The 19,220-nt window shown below is 37.7% G+C and overlaps 1 protein-coding gene, 1 long non-coding RNA gene and 1 other non-coding gene across 3 annotated transcripts in view; 2 read left to right on the top strand and 1 right to left on the bottom strand.

Annotated features, from left to right (window-relative positions):
• LOC144628861 (laminin subunit alpha-3-like) overlaps positions 1-19,220 on the top strand; it is a 41,197-nt gene that overhangs the window by 10,165 nt on the left and 11,812 nt on the right. Inside the window, 9 exon segments of the mRNA XM_078486967.1 lie at positions 259-501; positions 987-1,059; positions 14,860-14,947; positions 15,236-15,337; positions 16,175-16,265; positions 16,589-16,707; positions 17,766-17,830; positions 18,615-18,678; positions 19,091-19,117. Of these exon segments, the coding sequence (XP_078343093.1) occupies positions 259-501; positions 987-1,059; positions 14,860-14,947; positions 15,236-15,337; positions 16,175-16,265; positions 16,589-16,707; positions 17,766-17,830; positions 18,615-18,678; positions 19,091-19,117 (872 nt within the window).
• Positions 358-18,963, bottom strand: LOC144628917 (uncharacterized). The gene is made up of 4 exons (XR_013566298.1): positions 18,847-18,963; positions 14,864-14,945; positions 967-1,059; positions 358-493 (listed from the first exon to the last, which is right to left on the bottom strand). It is a non-coding gene; the product is annotated as an uncharacterized LOC144628917 (long non-coding RNA).
• Trnas-gcu (transfer RNA serine (anticodon GCU)) lies at positions 15,467-15,539 on the top strand. The gene has a single exon. It is a non-coding gene; the product is annotated as a tRNA-Ser (tRNA).

The raw sequence follows: 19,220 nt of genomic DNA on the forward strand, positions 1-19,220 counted from the left end.
AAAAAGTAGTCAGTAAGCCATCACAATGTTGGCACTATACATGATGGAGTAACCTATTTAACAGCGTCCTTACTGCAGTAACTATAAACCAGCCAGGGCACAAAGGAAACGCATGATAAGCATTTATTATTTTCATTTCATTTAAAAGCCATAGTGTGACTAACATCCTGCCTGCTTAAATATGTAGTAACCTTTATAGCTTCAAAGTTTACCTATCAATAAAACGGCTGTTCCTAACATTATACTTCTTTTTTGTAGGATATACTCGCCTTTCTCCTAACTTGGATAACACTCCCAAAGTCCTCAGCTCCTGCGTACTGTGCTCTTGCACTGGCCGTTCACAAGAGTGCTTTCCTGAGAATGGCACATGCTATAACTGTCGTATGGGATCTATGGGTGAACACTGTGAGAGATGTCAGCCTGGAGTGGACAACACAACTGATTGTAGGCGGTGTACACCTGGATTCTTTGGTTTAACTCCTTCATCTGGTGGCTGCCGAGGTATCAATAAATTTGCATCTTAGCCATGAAAAGCCCTTGAAGGGTCAAAATAAAAATAACCATTATGTCATTTTTATTGTTTACAGTTCTAAAAAAATATGAAACTTGGATTGTATGATAGTTGCATGTCCAACAACACCAATTAGTTAGAAATTCATTCTTAAGTACTAGTCTGAAATGTTGTCTTTGGATAGTTAATTTGTTTAATTTTTTATCACTGTAAAAGTTTGACTACTGTTCTTAATGGTTCACCACTTGCATTTATCACCAAAATATTTACACAAATACAACTCTTCTGTTAATATTGCTACAAAAAATTGACACATGCAAAAATAGACTAATGAAAAGCATAAAGAAGGAGGTGGTTATCAAAGGTTGTCAAAGTACATTTCATCATAGTCTTCCCTCATTACAGGGCGTGCATTGATAACTATTTTATTCAGTTTTATTTGAGGTGATGTTTACCTTCTTGTCTTGCGTTTTAGACTGTGACTGTGTTCTTCCCAACACGATGTATGGTAACAGCAGCGTGTGTAACGAGACCACTGGCCAGTGCACCTGTAAACCAAGAATTGGTGGCAGACCATGTGACCGATGCCATGAGAACGCTTACAATACCAGCGAAGGGTGTGTTGGTAAGTGTGGATGGAGTTTTTGGTACTTTTCTTGATTACAGGAAACTGATTTCTGAGTTTTAAACTGATGTTTGTTCATGTACCCAGAGGGTTTACACCCTTACTGCTACCAATGCTCGTTACAATACTTCGATTCATTGCATTAAATTAAACAGCTCTTACGTATTTGCCAAAAAAAAATCAAACTTCTTTTGAACGCGTTCAGTGATTTTAATTTGCTCATTTGCTATCTGTTTAGTTTTACATTTTGCTTTACTGTGTTGTAACGTTTGGTTAAATTGTCAGGTTTTTCCTGTGTACCCTTCCAAAATTATTTTGGTCCACATACCAAAAAATCACAGCCCACAGAAAGTACATTGTATCTCAGACATCATTGCTATTTATAATAATAATAATAATAATAATAATAATAATAATAATAATAGTAATAATAATAATAATAATAATAATAATAACATTTACAGTGCGCAAATTTCATATATAAAATTTTCAAATGCGCATTACAAGATTAAAAACGGAATAAAAAAGCTAAAAACTAAAATTACAATTAAGAGTAAACTTACAATGAATTTAAAAAGCTAAAGGTACAATTAAAGGTAAACTTACAATGATTTTAAAAAGCTAAAATTACAATTTTGCGACGAGTTCATAAATGAAAAGGTAAAGCTACTAGTAATCTTAAATTTAACACCAATGTTTTTATTCCATTCTTTAGACTGTCCCGAGTGCTACCGCCTTATCTACGTGGAGGTGAAAAAGCTTCGAGTGAGCTCAGCCGCCCTAGCCAACACAATTGATCGTCTACGAAATGGACATATCGGAGACGCTTCATTCGCCCAACGCCTCACTAACTCAAAAAACAGTGTTAGTAGTTTGATGTCTGATGCAGAAGAATCTCGCGAAATCGAAAAGAACGTTACGACGCAAATAAAGGAGCTCAACGAGACTCTAAATCGTTTGGAAGAAGTGTTGATGCAAGAGGTGACACCTGGTGTGAACGAGCTTTCAAGTAACTTAACTGCTGTTATACAGGATAGAAACAGAACGGAAGAGCTCATTCAGCTGATTCGTGATGCTGTTAATTACAGCAATAATCTTCTGAATTTGTCCATCGATCCGTCTGTCCGCGAGGCTGAGACTATCAGCAAGTATCTTAGTGAACTGGTACCAAGGTTCACTGCGCTGGCGGACAATTTCACTGCAGCAGCAACGCGTCAGAATGAAACAGCCTACGACATCCAGGGTAAAGTAGACAATGCCAACTCCGTGATAGTGGAAGCGCAGAGGGTGGCTGAGAATACTGTAAAAGAGCAAAACGACCTCAAGAGCTTTCTTGATGAGCTAAGAATGCGTGTTGATGTTATACAAGCCTATGGTGAAAGCACGAACTTCACTGCATATGATTTGTTTGTTAATGCATCGACTGTTTTGTTACAAGCCAATGATACCATATCACAGGTAATGTTGCTGGATCCCAACAATACGGACACCGTCAGTGAGATTGAGACGGCAGCAATGCAAGCAAGAAAGGAGGCACAAGAGGTTATCTCGAGAGCTCAGAATCTGACCCAGACGTATTCAAATTTGACCGCACAAGTTGAGTTAGCTGTTGAAGAGGTGGAATCTTTGATGCTTCGAGTGGACAACGCCGAGTCAACCGGACAAGCAATCCTTATGGAAGCACGTAGGGCCAGACAAGAAGCCATCGACGCTGTACAGCTTGCCACCAAGACCCTCGCAGACGCTGAAGAAATGTTACAGATTCTACAGAATTTTGAGTCCAAGGCACAAGAAGCACAGGAGTTTGCCGACCTGTCGCTAAAACGGGCCAAGGAAGCTAACACTACTAGCTGGAATGCGATTCAGTATGCCCAGGGAATCAACGCTTCTCTTCAAGCAACGCTGACAGCTGCTAAACGGGGGCTGAAACTAGCACAGGAAGCAAGGAATATTTCATTTTATGAGAATCAGGTAAGTACAGCAGTATTTTATTAACAGCTTCTGACATAAAATAGGGTGATGTTTTTTCTACATACACATAGTATCTCAAAGCCGCTCGCTGATAGAGTTTAAAGAAATTTTTTTTTTGTTGGTAATCAAATCTTATATCCTGTCAGTTGAACTGCATTTTCCAACACTTAGTACTGATGATCCGTGTTCACTTCTAATGATCTAAATGGCGCGTTGCGGTAAACATCTAACAACATTGTTTGGCCTTGTTGCAACATGTTTTGGCCAAGCAGATGCAATGTTTTGGATGGTTTTCAAATGTTGTAAGGAAAGTTTGAGTTGCTTCATACTTTCGTCCAACATGTCCTAACAGGGTAGTCAATCGGTTTTAAGATTTTTGTCCAACTTGTTGGGCGTTGTTAGATCAAGTTAGGAACGTTGATCAGGGCTTTACAAGTACTGTCGGATAGTGAACGTGAACGTGCACCTACGTATCTATGCGAAAACTATTTTCTCGTTTGTATTCTAACTGAACCGTTCTCGTTGTTTTTCTCAGGCTGTGTCCATTATTCATGAAGATGCAAGCAAACTTTCCCAAGACGCGGGCCAATCCAAATACTCAACAGGGTATTTTAGCCAGGTCGAGCAGAATGTCACCAATATAAACTCGTCCTCACAAGAACACATCAACGCATGCAAAGGAAACTATTCCAAGTTGGCTTCTGATGCTTTGCGAGATGCTTTTTCAGCGAAGAACGAAGCAGACAAAGCTGATGCTGCTGCAAAGAACTTGAAAGTAAACGTGGACCGCGTGGTGCAAGAAGCTGGTAGACTGCAAGCGGTGAACGGCACAAGGCTAAGTGAACTGAAGAACGAGATACAGAGGCTTCGTACGAAGTTTACACAGAAAAATGTAGCAGACATCATTACAGAACTGAAAAATGCCAAAGAGGCGCAACAGCAATTTGTGTTGGAATATCAAGAAAAAGTCAGGAAAAAGCGGGAGGAAATCACTGAACTTAAACAACTTTACGCGTCATTATCATCAGTGACATGTGACAGTTCATCATGAGAATTTTATGACTGTGTAAATTAGCTATATATAAAATACAGGGACAGATAGTCGAGGCGGATGAAAGTTAAAACGGGTGAAAGAGAATGGCCCGTTTTAACTTTCGTTCGACGGGATTACCTGCCCGCGGGTGTCCAAGAGTGATGGCATCCGTCGAGATGCTGGACTAACTAAAACCAAATAGAAAAGAAAACTGAATTATTTCAGTTGAACGTCAGATTTTACCTGGTGTGAAATCACCAAATCGTTACAGTTTAATTACACGTTAAAGCCGGCAACAGCGGCGACACAGAATTGTCTTTGCCACTATTTTCTAGCTCTCCGCGTACACAACACATGGCAAGCTGTTTTGCTGTTTTCGGTAAACTTAATCGACTTGCTTCAGAATTAAACTGCAATGTTCAAAAATGTAAGCTAAAAAAATATCAATTACATCGAGATCTAGATTCAGTGTCCTCGCCGTTGCCGGTTCGTGAGGACAAACTTATACTTGTGTTCAGATTCCGCTTGAATGCTCTGTTCTAATCAACTGAGCATGGCTAGCTGAAACATTTTTTTTAAAAAAAAATATGCTTGAAAAAAATTAAGGTTAATCCTTGGAAAGCAACGTTGATGTACAAGCAATTTTAAACTATGTTTGACTTGTTTATCTTGGTACTACCAGAACTATGTAGACAGTTTTTATGCGCCTTTTTATAAAGTATTTATTGAGTATTGTCGACGCAAAATGTTCAAAATTATCGTTAAGATTATTAAATTATTATGATTTTTAATTCTTTTTAGTTTTATAATCGAACAATCAGAATTCATGATTTTAAATCAACCATTTGTGTGTGAGAAGGGACGTACAACAGTGGCGAACATACTTGTATATAGTACCCAATTCTTTCGTTATATCACAGGCGGCCCAAGCTCACGATGTGAGGAGTTCAAATAACACTCTTTTGAAATACGCGAAACGTGACTCTCGCCTGGTGGCATATGGAGGTGTTGTGTTACAACGATTCGTATTTATAAAGGTTTGTATGGGTGAAAACGCTTTTGAATTTATAGCTAAATATAATGATATTTTGACAATAAAATCAACTTCCCTCGATGTCTTGTTGTTATATCTGTTGTTATCTCGCTTCTCAGGCCGATCCGAGGCGTTTTAAGCGAGTTATGCCATTTCGGGTTTCCACTGCTAAGAAGAAGTACTTTACTTCTTCTTAGCAGTGGAAACCCGAAATGGCATAACTCGCTTAAAACGCCTCGGATCGGCCTGAGAAGCGAGATAACAACAGATATAACAACAAGACATCGAGGGAAGTTGATTTTATTGTCAAAATATCATTATATTTAGCTATAAATTCAAAAGCGTTTTCACCCATACAAACCTTTATAAATACGAATCGTTGTAACACAACACCTCCATATGCCACCAGGCGAGAGTCACGTTTCGCGTATTTCAAAAGAGTATTATTTCAACTCTTCACATCGTGAGCTTGGGCGGCCTGTGGTTATATTGCTAGCTTATTAGAGTTGTACATAATTATGTAAAGAAACAGCTCAATCCTCAAAATAAAAAGAAAACATGATTTTTACCAAGGATTTTGTTTTTCTGTGTGGAATAGTTTTGGTCGCAACTCTAACTCTTCCACTTTGCTCGATCAAACCCTGCTGTCACTATAATACTAAGCAGTACTTCGCAACACCATTATTATGAAAAACATAGTACATATAGCTGCCTCATCGTCAGCAGTCACTCGCTCGCCCAGCTCCCCCCCCCCCCCCCCCATCACTCCCCACTTCCTCGAAGTGTAGGAGAGCCAGGCCGGCAGTGAACACTTATGAATCCACATTTATGAAACCATTTTACGACAGAATTGCCCTCAATTTTTTTAAATCACCCCAGATTGATGCTCTATATTGCGGATTATCTAGAAAGTAAGGATTATGAATACATAATCCTATCAGGACGAGATATCTGTTACAGCTTATAATTCAACGCCACTCGACAGTCCGTTGAACTTATTCACCCGCGTGCAAACGTTAAAATTTCCGTCCACTCGATAAGCCCGTCGTCTCCCGTGTAGATGGTAGACTAATAATTCCGGGACTTGTACAACTCCATAAGGGGAGGGAACTGTATCCAAGTGGAAGTAAGGGTCAGAGCAGGTATGCTTACATTTTTAAATGCCCCTAAAACAACTACTGTACGTGTAGTTTCCACGCAGTTTTTCAAGGTTTAAGCCAAGCTTCGGCTTTACTAGTCTTGATGTGTAAAACATTAAGATGTTAGTTTAGACAATTCCAATTGGTAAGGTAAGGTAAACTTTATTTATGCAGGGTGGCCCATTCAGGAAGATGGCTGGTATCCAGAGGGGCCCTGCTAAATACAATTGCATGCACATCAAACAAACCTTGTAACTTTACGTGACCGAAGAGAAGTAGGCGGAAGGAAGAAAGTTTATATCCAAGGGTCTCCAACATAGGAAGGGGGAGGAGTAGGAGGGTGCTCAAGAAGAAAAGTAACCAGTGTGTCGCATCAGTAGAACCAGCCTTTTAACCGATTCAAGTTTGGATTGGTTTGGCATTTCACATCGGTTTATCGCTGTGGTATGTATTTGTGGACTGGACTGCAAAGACAGTGCAAAACAAGCCCTGTGTGTGTGGTGGCGGGGGCGGAGTGGGAGGCGGAGAGGTTGCCGTTTGTTGATTTGCTTGTGTAAGCAAATACGGTATACGTCGATAAGATTTATAATTGTAGCAATGTTGAGCTTGTTCTAAAATGCTCTATATGAATCATATTTCACTTAGAAAAATTTTCTGAGTTCTTCTCTCATATACACCCCACGCACGCATGACCCGGACTCCTGACACACGCCATTCCTTTATAATTCACCCAATTGAAGGGTTTTATTTTGATTAATACCCAATTTTTTGTGGCAGAATGGAATATTTTTATTTGTGCTTCTGAGCATAATCTACAACGGAAATAAAACAAAAGCCAAACGCTTTCCGTGTGGCCTTTCTTCCCTTATCCTGTCTATTCTCGCAGTGCATTTTCAACTAAAATACTGGAAAAATCGCTGTTGACAGCTTTGTAAGCGGGCGTCCAATAGGAGTTCATTTCCGGTTGGACACTAGAACACAGCAAATATAAGTGGTTTTCGCAGTTTCTAAAGAAACCTAATTATATTCATCGTGGAAACTACCCTGGGGCAAGACAGATGGCGACGAACGGTTTATAGTAATCCTTCTCTGATCGTAACAGTTACTAAGTACGTCGTTTTGATATTTGACCAGAGAATGTGAATTGTCTGCAAGGCATCATATTTTTATCAAGATATATCGACGGTGGCGGTCTGTACGGATACATGTGATGTGTATTAAAACACGGTCATCTTTCATATATGCAAGACTGGAGTTTATCGTGCTATTAGTGCCTCGACATGAATTCTTAACTTGATTCTAGACTCGTTATTCACGCATCAGTTGTTCGAGGCTCAAAGTCTTTTTTAGCTAATTTGTGAATATCACGTGTGAAGACTCGATACTCTCAAGTAATATTTTTCACTGTCGAGATGAGCGGCCCTTGACGAATATATCTTCGTGGCCTTGACTCCGAGCGGAAGCAACATAAACATGGACAGATCAAAAAAGCGACAAACATTCGCTCCTGAAAGACCGAGCAGTGTTGCTGTTGGAGAGTCGAAAGCTACAGGGAGGTATCTAACTCGACCAACGCTTCAGTTCAAACGATACTCTAGTCCGCCGGGGACGCTGCATTTATCGGAGGGAATTGGTCAACAAAGCCAAACACCTAACCGGTAAGTCGCCAAAACATAGAAATTATAACAGTCGGATTTGAGCAATTGTAGTTTTATTCACTGTCATTGTATAAGATCGATAAGAAAAAATATATTGAGCGTCTATAGTATTCGTTTTTGTTTTCTTTCTCAGCAATATCGAGATTTGCATGTGTAATTGTTGTACTAAAGCTTATGATACAAGTTTAATTCATTAGAGTGTCGAGTATTAAATAAGCTGAGACGGTTCGATATTGTTTGTTGGCCGGTTTCAACAATTCGCATTTGTGTTCAGAACAATCGTCTTTGGTTTGCTCTGGGCTCGTTGAATCATTGTTATCATTGTATATGGCGAAAAGAGCCTTGCGATGACGGTTTGTTGACGTTTTGATGCAACTTTTGCTCCGTAACGATGTAATCCTACAGCAGTTGATGAAGCCGGAATGTTTGTCTTATTATGCTCGTAAAATTGTACGCGAGGATCGAATTCGACCTGACTCTGATTTTAGCGGGAATTAAACAATTTTACGTCTGTTGGTGATATTTAAATAATAATCAAATCAAACAAAGCAATCATTAGCTTTGTTTCTTTCCAAAGAAGTTCACTTGCTTTGTTTGACAGAAACCAAACAGGGACACCTATTGTCCGCGAAACTTCTGAAGAAGTCAAAACAAAATCCATTAAAACTCAAATCGTGATACAACTATCCCTGATACCACGAAGTGAAATTAACATCTTGAAATGTACATTGTTGTCAAGTGCCTTTTGTTTGTGCCGAAAATGTCTTAAGTCGTGGATTACTTTGTTGTTTTTAGTGAACCACGCATTTCACAACCTGATTTACTTGCTTGAGCAATAAAATACGAAATCTAAGGCGATCTACAAGTATTAAGCCTATATCTACGTGACCTGTCGAACTACTCAGACAGAAAATTGCTGTCAACAGACGTTTTTGCTTCATATTCTTTATTTACACAATTTCAGGCCCATATAATCCATCAGATTGAATCAAACAAAACCTCAAAATGAACAAATCAAAATTGATCGAAATCGAATTAACGTTTGCTTTTGAACCTATAAATGGTTTATTGTAATTCAAATTACGAACTTGTCTGCAAAGATATCACGTTAAACTCCGAACACGTTCACCGAAAATTCTCGATGAAGGACGTGATCGCATTCTTCCTCTGTTTGTAAATAAATACACAAATAATTCATGAGTAGATACCAGTATATAAAATAACATAATATTGAAGTAGAACGGTTGACCGTTTCTCCGATTTATACTTGGTGGAATGCCGACTTGCGTGAAAGAAGTAAACCGCCGCACTTATATGGGCTTACATACATTTTAAGCCCAACCGGAAACCGTTTATTGGGCCTCTTTATTAAAGTCACGCAAGCTCCTAGTCACACGATGTCACGCATCAGGTTCATGCACTCGATTGCATCCGAAAAAAAATGTTAAGAAATATAAACAGAGAAATGGCTGGTTAATTTAGTGACCTTGATAAATTTGAACTCAATATTCAATCGAATCGGTTATTGACAAACTTGCAATGTCTGGCAAAGAGGGTAAAAAGCTCACGGACATATATAATAAAGGCGAGTGTATGGGATACAAATCCGTTCTTCTTTATTTCTTTTTTCATTTGCCTTTATTTTTAATATTTCGCCAGTGAAATAGAGATTTATTTAATCATAATCATCCCCAGGCATGACTACTGGTCTAGTGAAATCGTTTCGAGACTAAGGCCCAGGCCAATCGTCGAACTTCACATGAGACGAACTAAATTGCAATTCTATCCGTCTGAAGCAGACGGATAGAACGTGTTGGTCGATCTTAATTCAGTCGGACGAACTCAACTGAGTCAAACGTCGAAGGCTAACTACCAGTAAAAACAAACAAACAAAAACCTGCTTTACAAGGATGCTTAATTCGCTCAGTTTAGTTCGTCTCATGTGAAATTCGACGTTTGGCCTGGGCCTAACCAATGATTAGGACCTACCTACTCTTGTCAGAAACGTACGAAACTTCCGTTTCTTCTAATTAGCGTAAGCCCGCCATACATTTTAACTCTTAACTCTAAATATTGTTACTACTTATCGATTGGCATATATTTCATTTAGCTTTGGTTATGAATACTTGTTAATGCATCAATATCCCCTAGACTAGTGGATTATTTGCGTTATTCTCATCACTTATCTGCTTGATAATGTATTAATATTGTAATGTGAAATTTGATTTTGGTAAATAATTGGGCATTTAAGTGTAAACTCACTCCGTCAATAGCCGAGCCTCTGGGAGTATAGCCTTAAGTATAACTCCTTTTTTTCCTTTTTTTTTTTCTTTTTGGTGCGTGTTTGTGTTTTATGTTAATAATTCCTGCGTCATGTCAGGTAAAGAAACGTGTCATCTTGCATGTCAGAGCCAATTATTGCTTACTCATCATCTGCATGTCATATGAGCTAACTATTACCAGCGAAATAACTATCTTTTTAAATTATTTTTCATTGATTTAATCCCAAAACTAATTAATTTTCCGTAGCATTTTTAATCACACCACGGTCTTTCCCCTGCTTCTATAGCAGGAATTATAGGTTGAATTTCGCATAATATTCCCGACAGACGTCACTGTAGTGAAATAAGACTACAGGTGTCACTTTCGAATTCACTAATATTATTGTTATTTGTTAAGTGATGAATAATTCTGTAGCTACACTGGGAATTGAGGTTGCCGTTATGGATATATAAAGCTATTTGAACACCTTGTCTTGTATTAAAGAAGGCAAGGAAAAAGTGCTTTAAGACTCTTTAATAAACCGCTTCGAAAAGAACCTCAAGAACAACCAATTAACAAACTAAAACAAAATGCAATATGCAAGAGATTTGATGCTAAGCAAAAATGACAACGACTTGATTATTACCCTTGCAGTATCTACATAAAAGGCAAACAAAACTCACAAAAGGCTTTCATCCTTTCGCAAGTAAAGATCGCTTACCGGACCGGACGTCATTCAATGTTTTGTTTACATGTTATTGTTACGTCAACAATGGGGTTTTCTTTCATATAAAATAGCTGACAGACTGTTTGGAAAGTAGGCCTATTCGATTTATAAACTAAACAAGTGAAGAGATAGAAAACAAGTTGATATCTTAAGAAAAAACACCCGAAAAGGAATTAGAGGGCATTTTAAACGTCCCACTATCTTGCTTTTGAATATTAGTCAAGACATCGCCATCAAAAAACAGGCGTTTTGTGTGTCATTAGAATACAGGAATTAATTGCCATAACAAAAACCTATCTATCACTGCCTTGTCACCAGGCAGTTTCATCATTTGCAATACAGCTATTTAAACGAACGGAGACCACATGTGAATTAGTATTATTCCTCGCGTGCGCTAAACCTGAAGTGAAAGATCTGGATTCCCGCCAAAACGTCCAAAAAGCACGTCACTCGGTCGTCTACTCCAAAACACCGCGTCAATCCAAGACACTTTTCTCCGGTGGGAGGATTTGTTTACATTCAGTACGGCGTGGAAGAAGCCTTGTTGACTAAATTTGTACAAGATTTGTGCTCATCTTCAAGTGCCGTGTTGGTCAATGCTCGTTCAATCGTCGCCGCTGCACTGAAAAAGAACTTTAGACACCATGCATTGAAAGCTATTGAATCAAGTACATAGACCGTTTTCAGTCTCGTAACAACATTATCCACGGTACGGAATTTGTAAAAGAGACCGAGTTGAATTTCATTAAAGTTACCAGCCTTTTCGGGCCGATTGTTGACAATTTGTGCGTATATAAGTCACGGAAAACGTACGCAAATTAGTAACACTTGTTCGTTGTCTGGCGTTATAACCATTTGCGTTTTACGGTAACATTACAAGGCGGAAATTTTGCATGTGTACGTGTCTGGATCAAGAACGTTGTGAAGTAGCTTAATGTTTACTGAAGTGCAGCTTATAAAACTTTCGACGTAAGACCATCTCTAACCATCTTGTACTTCCGCCATAATACAGCACTTGTCGAACATTCGTCACCGGCGGCGCTGCATGAATTGCCAGGTTTGTCACCTGAACGCATCACATTACACTGAGCGACCGTATATCACAGCTTCAGGAACTTTGAACTCATATTCGGTGCAGGTTTTATCACATTTAATCGCCTCAGTCTAAGTACGCTACAATAGTCATAATCATGCTATAATCGCGTGCGTGGATCTGGTCCAATACAGTCAGGGAATAACGTTTTGTAGTAAGCGTTTGAAATCCGCGCGAACTTGTCGAGTATAAACGAGGACTCTGCGATCGCACAGCGTTCGTCCACTGATTTCAAGCCATTGCAGAAGCGACGTTGGTTTGTTGTCGTTTTATTCGCAAGAGGTCCAGCACGCTACTTCACTGACCCAACTCCGTTACTGTCAAATCAAAGAGCGCTTCGCATGATTTCACCCTTCCTGTTTTGATGCGTGGTATTGAACCTTAGTACGCGGACTAATCTCTCGAGTTCAATATGGTCACGAGGATAAGGGCTTCTACATTCACCTACAGGTAAATAAGTTCTGAATACCATTTATATCTTTTTGGTTTTGACGGCGGGTTTCAATTTTTTCTGCTTTTTAATCGTTTAAGTTCATTTGTTTTATCCCCAATTTTTTTTTTTTTTGGCAAATTCAAGAAAATATTTTGCTAGCCCACGCAACTTCAAGCGATCAAAACAAACGAACATGCTGTTTTTATTAGCTAAGTTTGTTATGCGTTAAAATTTAGCTTCGCTGTTAATATTTAAAGAATTGTCATATTTGTTATTATTTTTCTTCCAGTAGATTGGGGTTTTAATCATTCCCTTCAAGGCTTTCAACATTGCATGTTTCATCGTTTTTTATTCGATATTTGCTCCGTTTTCTTCGCTGTTAATTCAATTTGCAACTCTTTTCTGAATATATAATATATATGCGAAGACACATTTGGCATGAAAGGAATAAATTTCGTAACGAATTACCTCATCACATTTTAGCGCGAATACGTCAATGCTAAAATTGTTGAACTGAAAGTTTTTAAGCCTTTTAAGGTAAAAGATCTCATCTAGAATAAACAAAGGTGCATTAACGTGAAGTATTTGTTTAAAACATCGGAACGATTTTAAATTTACTGTCATCAAGAAAAATAGCGGATGAAATTGTACCCAAAATTTGCATGTGGCCATTTAAGTTAGTAATTCATATTTTCAAAAGCAGGTGCATTTTGAGAATATTTATAAAAAATCCTTGAGTTTTGGATTTTATATGCGGCATATATTGCGGCAAGCGTAAAAAAAGCAGCATAATAATTCACTTGAAGCTATTTTTGAAGGTATCAATTACAAGTGAGAAACCATGAAATTGGTTAAACCTTGCTGTTATAATATGAGGAAAAATCAGGGAATTATATTAATGTTCAACAGAAATCCCCTTCATTGTTAAATCTATATTGTTTAATTAAATAATGGTGCGTTATCCCATTTCTCTAACCCTAACCCTAAGTTTGGTAAAGGAATTCGAATTATAAACAAAACAACATTTGACTTTATCAGTTTTCTAATATCAACAATTTTTTCTAATATCAACAAATTGAAAACAATGCAGGTTATCAATTGATAGTGGAATGTTGTGCAATGTAAGGTTTATCAGCAGATTACTTGGATTTTTTGTTGTACTAGTGTAGAGTAAAGTAAAAGAAAAGGCTAGTACAGTGTAGTACAGCGTAAAAACGGGCTGGAACCTGTTATTTACAAGGCACAACAAAACATGAAACACCTTCCTCTATAAAATTGATCACTGAGTCATAAGAGGGGGCTTTCAGTTAAGTTCGCAACTTATTTTGTGGCTATTAAAGGTTTTTATGGGATTTGGCTGCTTACAAGTAAAAGATTCAGCATACAAATAAATCAGTTGGAAAATGGACTTTTTAAATTCATTAATTATAATTATTATTTGTCATGTCATCATCATCTAATTCAGGAAAACACTTTGTCACAGACTTGATGATCAATACCCAGTAAAGGGTGTATGCATGGATGTCAATACCTATTGAAAACACAGAGGAAGTTGCTTTTGATCAAATATCCAAATCATTCAGTCTGGTTTTATGTCATACACAAAAATAAAACAAATTTCACCTAAAAACAATTTTGATAATTAAACTATTCATAACCTTTTTCAAACATTAGATAATTCAATTACTTTCACTAACTACAATTTATTTGCAGAATGGAACAACTGAAATAAATTTAACTTTTTGAAACCTTGAAAAAGTATAAAACAACATTTTCAACTGAATGTAGTAAGCTTTTTCTACTGTATTTTATAATGCATGATTAAGTCATATTTAGACAACTAATTAGACTTTCAATAAAGTCCTTCGTCTCGTTTGTTATGGCGCGCCAGGACGAGACCTCGCGACTTCGTCACTCGCACGGCCGCTTTGCGGCCTAAAAGGCTCCCTTCGCTCGCTTATTTACTGTGAAAACTCATGAGGTCGACTTGTGGCAAGTCTAACAACTAATGTGTGAACACCTATTTCAGAAAGCCTAATCTATTTCAATTGTTTAGGCTCGAACAGACATTGTTCTCATAAATGAACATGAACATTGAACAGTTATTTTTATCTTAATTGTTCTATTCTACTAATAAATTGCTCTTAGTGAAAGCAATTGAATTCTTGATATAATCAAGATTTCCAATCACCTCTAAATATAAATGCACTCAGCCAAAACAGCTGAGCAACTTGAAAATGCAGTTTGTCAAACAGAATGGTGAGAAGAATCAAAACTATGTGTTCAAACTCTCACAACTGACATTAATTAAAGGACATGTATGGCAATGTCAAAAACACCCACATCTCAAAGCTGTACCAAGTACAACACTTATGTGCTCTCATCTTTGCAGTGCCCCTTCTCCTGATATTGGTCGAAGGTCAGGCTTGAGTCGAAAACACTATTATGGCTCTCTTGAGGCTGTAAGTATAAAGAAATAGAAATTATATTTCACTGGCCACCCCATCCTGTAAAATATAAAATTATGATTATATATATGTTATGCAGTAATTTCATGCCTATAGGCTATGTAATGAAATGATTTTTCATAAGAATCTGACTTTTAGAATTTGAAAATGATGAATGATTCATCGAAACGTCTTTCGAAATTATTATCGCTGATTTTTATTCTTAATTGATTTCTTCATAGCTGGTAATCACTAAAATTTCAAAATTCTGTGGCAACAAGTGTGTTGTTTTGTTCATTGCAGCTGAACAGCTTACACTTACACAATGGAAATGAGTTGGGTGAAAGTGCAGGACGGTTCAGGATGGAGAGCGGTGAAATTGGGGTGCAACCATCAATGCTACAGGTAGGTCAGGGTTTCCAATTAGACCCAGTACCCAATGGAACTCTGGTGGGTATTCTGTTGCCATTACCAACTAAAATTCACGAAGCTCTTTATAAAGGGGAGATGCTTTTAACTTCTTATATGCTCGCCGCCTGGTTAGCTCAGTTGGTAGAGCGCCGGACTGCTGTGCGGGAGGTCGTGGGTTCGAACCCCAGACCGGACCAACACTCAGGGTCTTAAAATAACTGAGAATGTGCTGCCTTTGCAATTTCATCTGCAAATGGTTAGACATTCTAGTCTTCTCAGAAAAGGACGATAAACCGTAGGTCCCGTCTCCTGTATCTTCAGTCTTATAACAAGGGACGTTAAAGAACCCACACACTATTCGCAAAGAGTAGGGCACGAAGCTCCCGGTGTTGTGGTCTGGCCTTTACAATTGTGTAGTAAAATTACAGTACGTGTAAAGCGCATTTGAACATATACATATGAAAAATGCGCTATATTAATACATTATCATTATCATTAACTCTTTGATGTGTGCCATTCACACAACAGTAGCCAGCTACTTCAAACCTTATTAAAGGCTCTGTGAGTGCTGCAACTTGGGCAACTCATCAAGGGGAGGAATCATTAGTCAAGAGGGCCACTCATTCAGTTGCCATATTAGCATATCAAAGGCCCCTATGGATGTAACAGTTGTTACACTTACACCCTGGGTTATACTCAGTGATCAAAACTTTCTGCCACCCTGATCTATCATTCTGTTCTGTACCACTGATCATCAATGATATGCATATGGAATGGGCACAAATTTATTTTAACTAATTTTTTTTCTTACCAAAATGTTGACATTTTTAGAATGGGTTTGTTACAAGACAAGGCAGTGGGGTTCATCTTGAGAATCCAGAGTTCCAAACTAGATGGTATTTCAAGTATTTTCTTGGAAAAGGTAACAATTTGTTATAATTTCGCTGTTTATTTTGTTAATTTTTTTTCCATTGAATGTTTATATAAGAAAGTGGCTTGTTAAAAAAGAACAAACACAATTTTAAACAGTTTACAATAAGTAATCTGTGATAAGCAATTGATCTGTGTGTCATCTTTTAGTGTAGTTAGAGGTTAATATGTTCATGTCTTACTCAGAAGTTATTATTTTATAAAAAAAAGTTGCACACTCGCTTATAAGTCTTTTAAAACTACAGCTTGTGAAATCAATGTTGTTGCAAGTTATAGTTTTGATCATTATTGATTTCCTGGTCTCATTTCTAACAGTGCATCAAAATTTTGTTGGTATTGATGGAAGCAAGAGTCCTTTTATTTTATCTGTTTGCCTGACGGATGCTGACAACTATGGTGTTCCACAATATCGAGCTATTCTTTGGAGAAAAACGGTAAGTTTTTTGGCTTGCTGTAAGAATTTGAGAAAGGCATGATAGCATAATAAATGAACAAAGTAAGTTTCTAATACAAAACACTGTACATAGTGCTGCATTGGTGTGTAAGTGAAACCACTTGCTAATTATAAAACTGAAGGAGTTACAGGTAAATTTACCACTGAAATGAATTTGGCAGGCTGGCATTTTGAACATAAGTCTTCCAACAAAGGGCTAGCACTTGTATACCTGCCAACTTTTTCTGGGTCAAAGGCGTGAGATTTTTATCCTGAGAGTGCCAGGATTTCCGAAGATGATACGAGAATGCCCGAAGTTTCCCAAAGACGTCCGAAGTATTCCGAAGACGTTCCGAACACATCCTGATCCCAGTGCGTGGACGTGTTTTGCCAAACATGACTTCGTTCTCAATCGGCTTTTCTTGACAAAACTCTAAGATTTCAGGGGAAAGTATCGTCATTTCTTCATTTTACACGAGTTTTCGTTTCTTGCATTGGTTTGAGTTTACATTTTTTGGAAAGTGTGTCGGTTATGGTTATTATAACTCACATTTTTCGACCAGGCGTGAGAAATAAGTTCGTAAGCGTGATTTGGCGTGAGATGGAATTTTTCAACTCGCAGGCGTGAGACTCACGCCCAAGGCGTGAGAGTTGGCAGGTATACACTTGAAACGTCAGCATTTGAAATTCACTATAGTGGTTAACTTGCCTTTATCGACTTCAAGTTGATGGATAACTCAATGGCAGCATAATAGTAAATGTACTGAACTCAGCATTTAGTGTCAAGTTCAGGTCCCTTGTACTGTGTTGTGTTCAAGGGCAAGGTACATTTAAGTAGTGCATTTCTCCACCCACAACATCCCTACCTGATCCTCCTCTGAAATATAAAGCAAGACTTTATTGTGTGTATGTGTATAGAAGCTTATATTTTTGTCTGCAAACGCTTTTAACAGAAGTGGGAAATACTCTGAGCTGTATCTACAAATTTTGCACCAGGAGTAAATACTACACAAACAAGTGGAAAACATTTTTAACAACTTAAAACTATTTTGCTTTCAGGGAGGTCAAAAGTTATGCATTCCATACCAACCTAATAAGCCTATTACACCAAAGGCTGTGCTACAGTAAGTAGTATCTTGATCTTTCAAGGAACAGATTTCTCCTCACCAATAAAAGACAAATGACGTTTACTGTAATACTTTTGTACTGGAAGCACTTTTAGCTGGAAATAAATTAAGACGGAATCCACTAGGAAGTCGAGTAATATTTATTAAAGTTGGACAAAAATCAAGTACCAGAATAATTTAAATCCTATTGCGTTATTTCCTACCCTTAATAAAAGGTAAAGATGTAATAATTATCCGTGATAACACCAACAACAATTTCTTATCAGAGTCTGAGAAAATGTATTTCAAAGTTCAAAGCTATAGGCAAAATCTCACGTGTAGCCATTTTTAAATTCGTCTTTAAGCGATTAGTGGAACTTCGAAATTTTTTTCGATGTTTGTTTTTAGAAAAGATTTCTTTTGATAAGATTTGAAGCAGTAACAAAAAATTTGCAATAAGGTGGAAATAATTCTGTACAACAATTCTTACAGAGTCTGAGAAAATTATATTCAAGTTCACAAGTATGGGCAAAGCCACATTTTTAAGCAATATGGAGTGATATTTTTTTCGATTTTGTTTTTAGAAAAGATTTCTTTAATAAGATATTTGAAGCAGTAACACAAAAGCTTGCAATCAGGTGTAAATAGTTTTGGTACATAATTTTTCCAATAACTACTCGAAGTCCTGGCGGATTTCCTCTTAATACAGCCGCCGTGCATACTTGTAGCTTTGTGCTTTATATGCTTTTTCTTGAGCATGATTTGTCTGTCAAGTGTCCTATATGTGTTTTGTTATTGACAGGGCTTACGGTGTGAACAAAGTTGACAAAGGGCCAAGAGAAGTACTCAATCCAGAAATACAAAAGGTATACAGTTAACAGCTTGTGTAAAGAAACTAAAGAATGACAGACATTCGAAATTTGAGAAGATTCAAACGAACTACACTGAGCTACACATGATTTCTGTCAGATGTAAGAGTAGTCAATGTGCTCCGAAATGTATCAGTGGATGAAAAGCCCTTACACTATATTTACCTGTCGACGAATACCTTCATTTAAATCGTCAACTTGCTGCAGTAAAGTGATTTAACTCAGATTACGTTGGTAAACACGCGAAAACGTTTCTCTTTGGCCCGGCGATCCCCATTTTTGAGTTGGGAGCAGTGGAAAGCGGCGGTGTTGGCGGTGGCGGAAATGGCGGGAAAATATCTAGTACCCAGTCTTCTATGTGCAATTTGATGCTTTTGTTGCTTCACCATTTCATGTATTTTTTTTGCAGGAATTACTTGTGTTGGAAGAACAAGAGGTAAATAAAAACTTGCATTTAATATGTTGTGGTATTTTGATGCTATTGGAGGACTGAACGAACATGTAGCGGGCTTTAACGGTTTTATAGTTCAAAGGTTTTT

Source organism: Oculina patagonica, chromosome 1, assembly GCF_052425735.1.
Source record: "Oculina patagonica isolate OP01 chromosome 1, crgOcupat, whole genome shotgun sequence".
In the NCBI taxonomy this organism is placed as follows: domain Eukaryota; kingdom Metazoa; phylum Cnidaria; class Anthozoa; order Scleractinia; family Oculinidae; genus Oculina; species Oculina patagonica.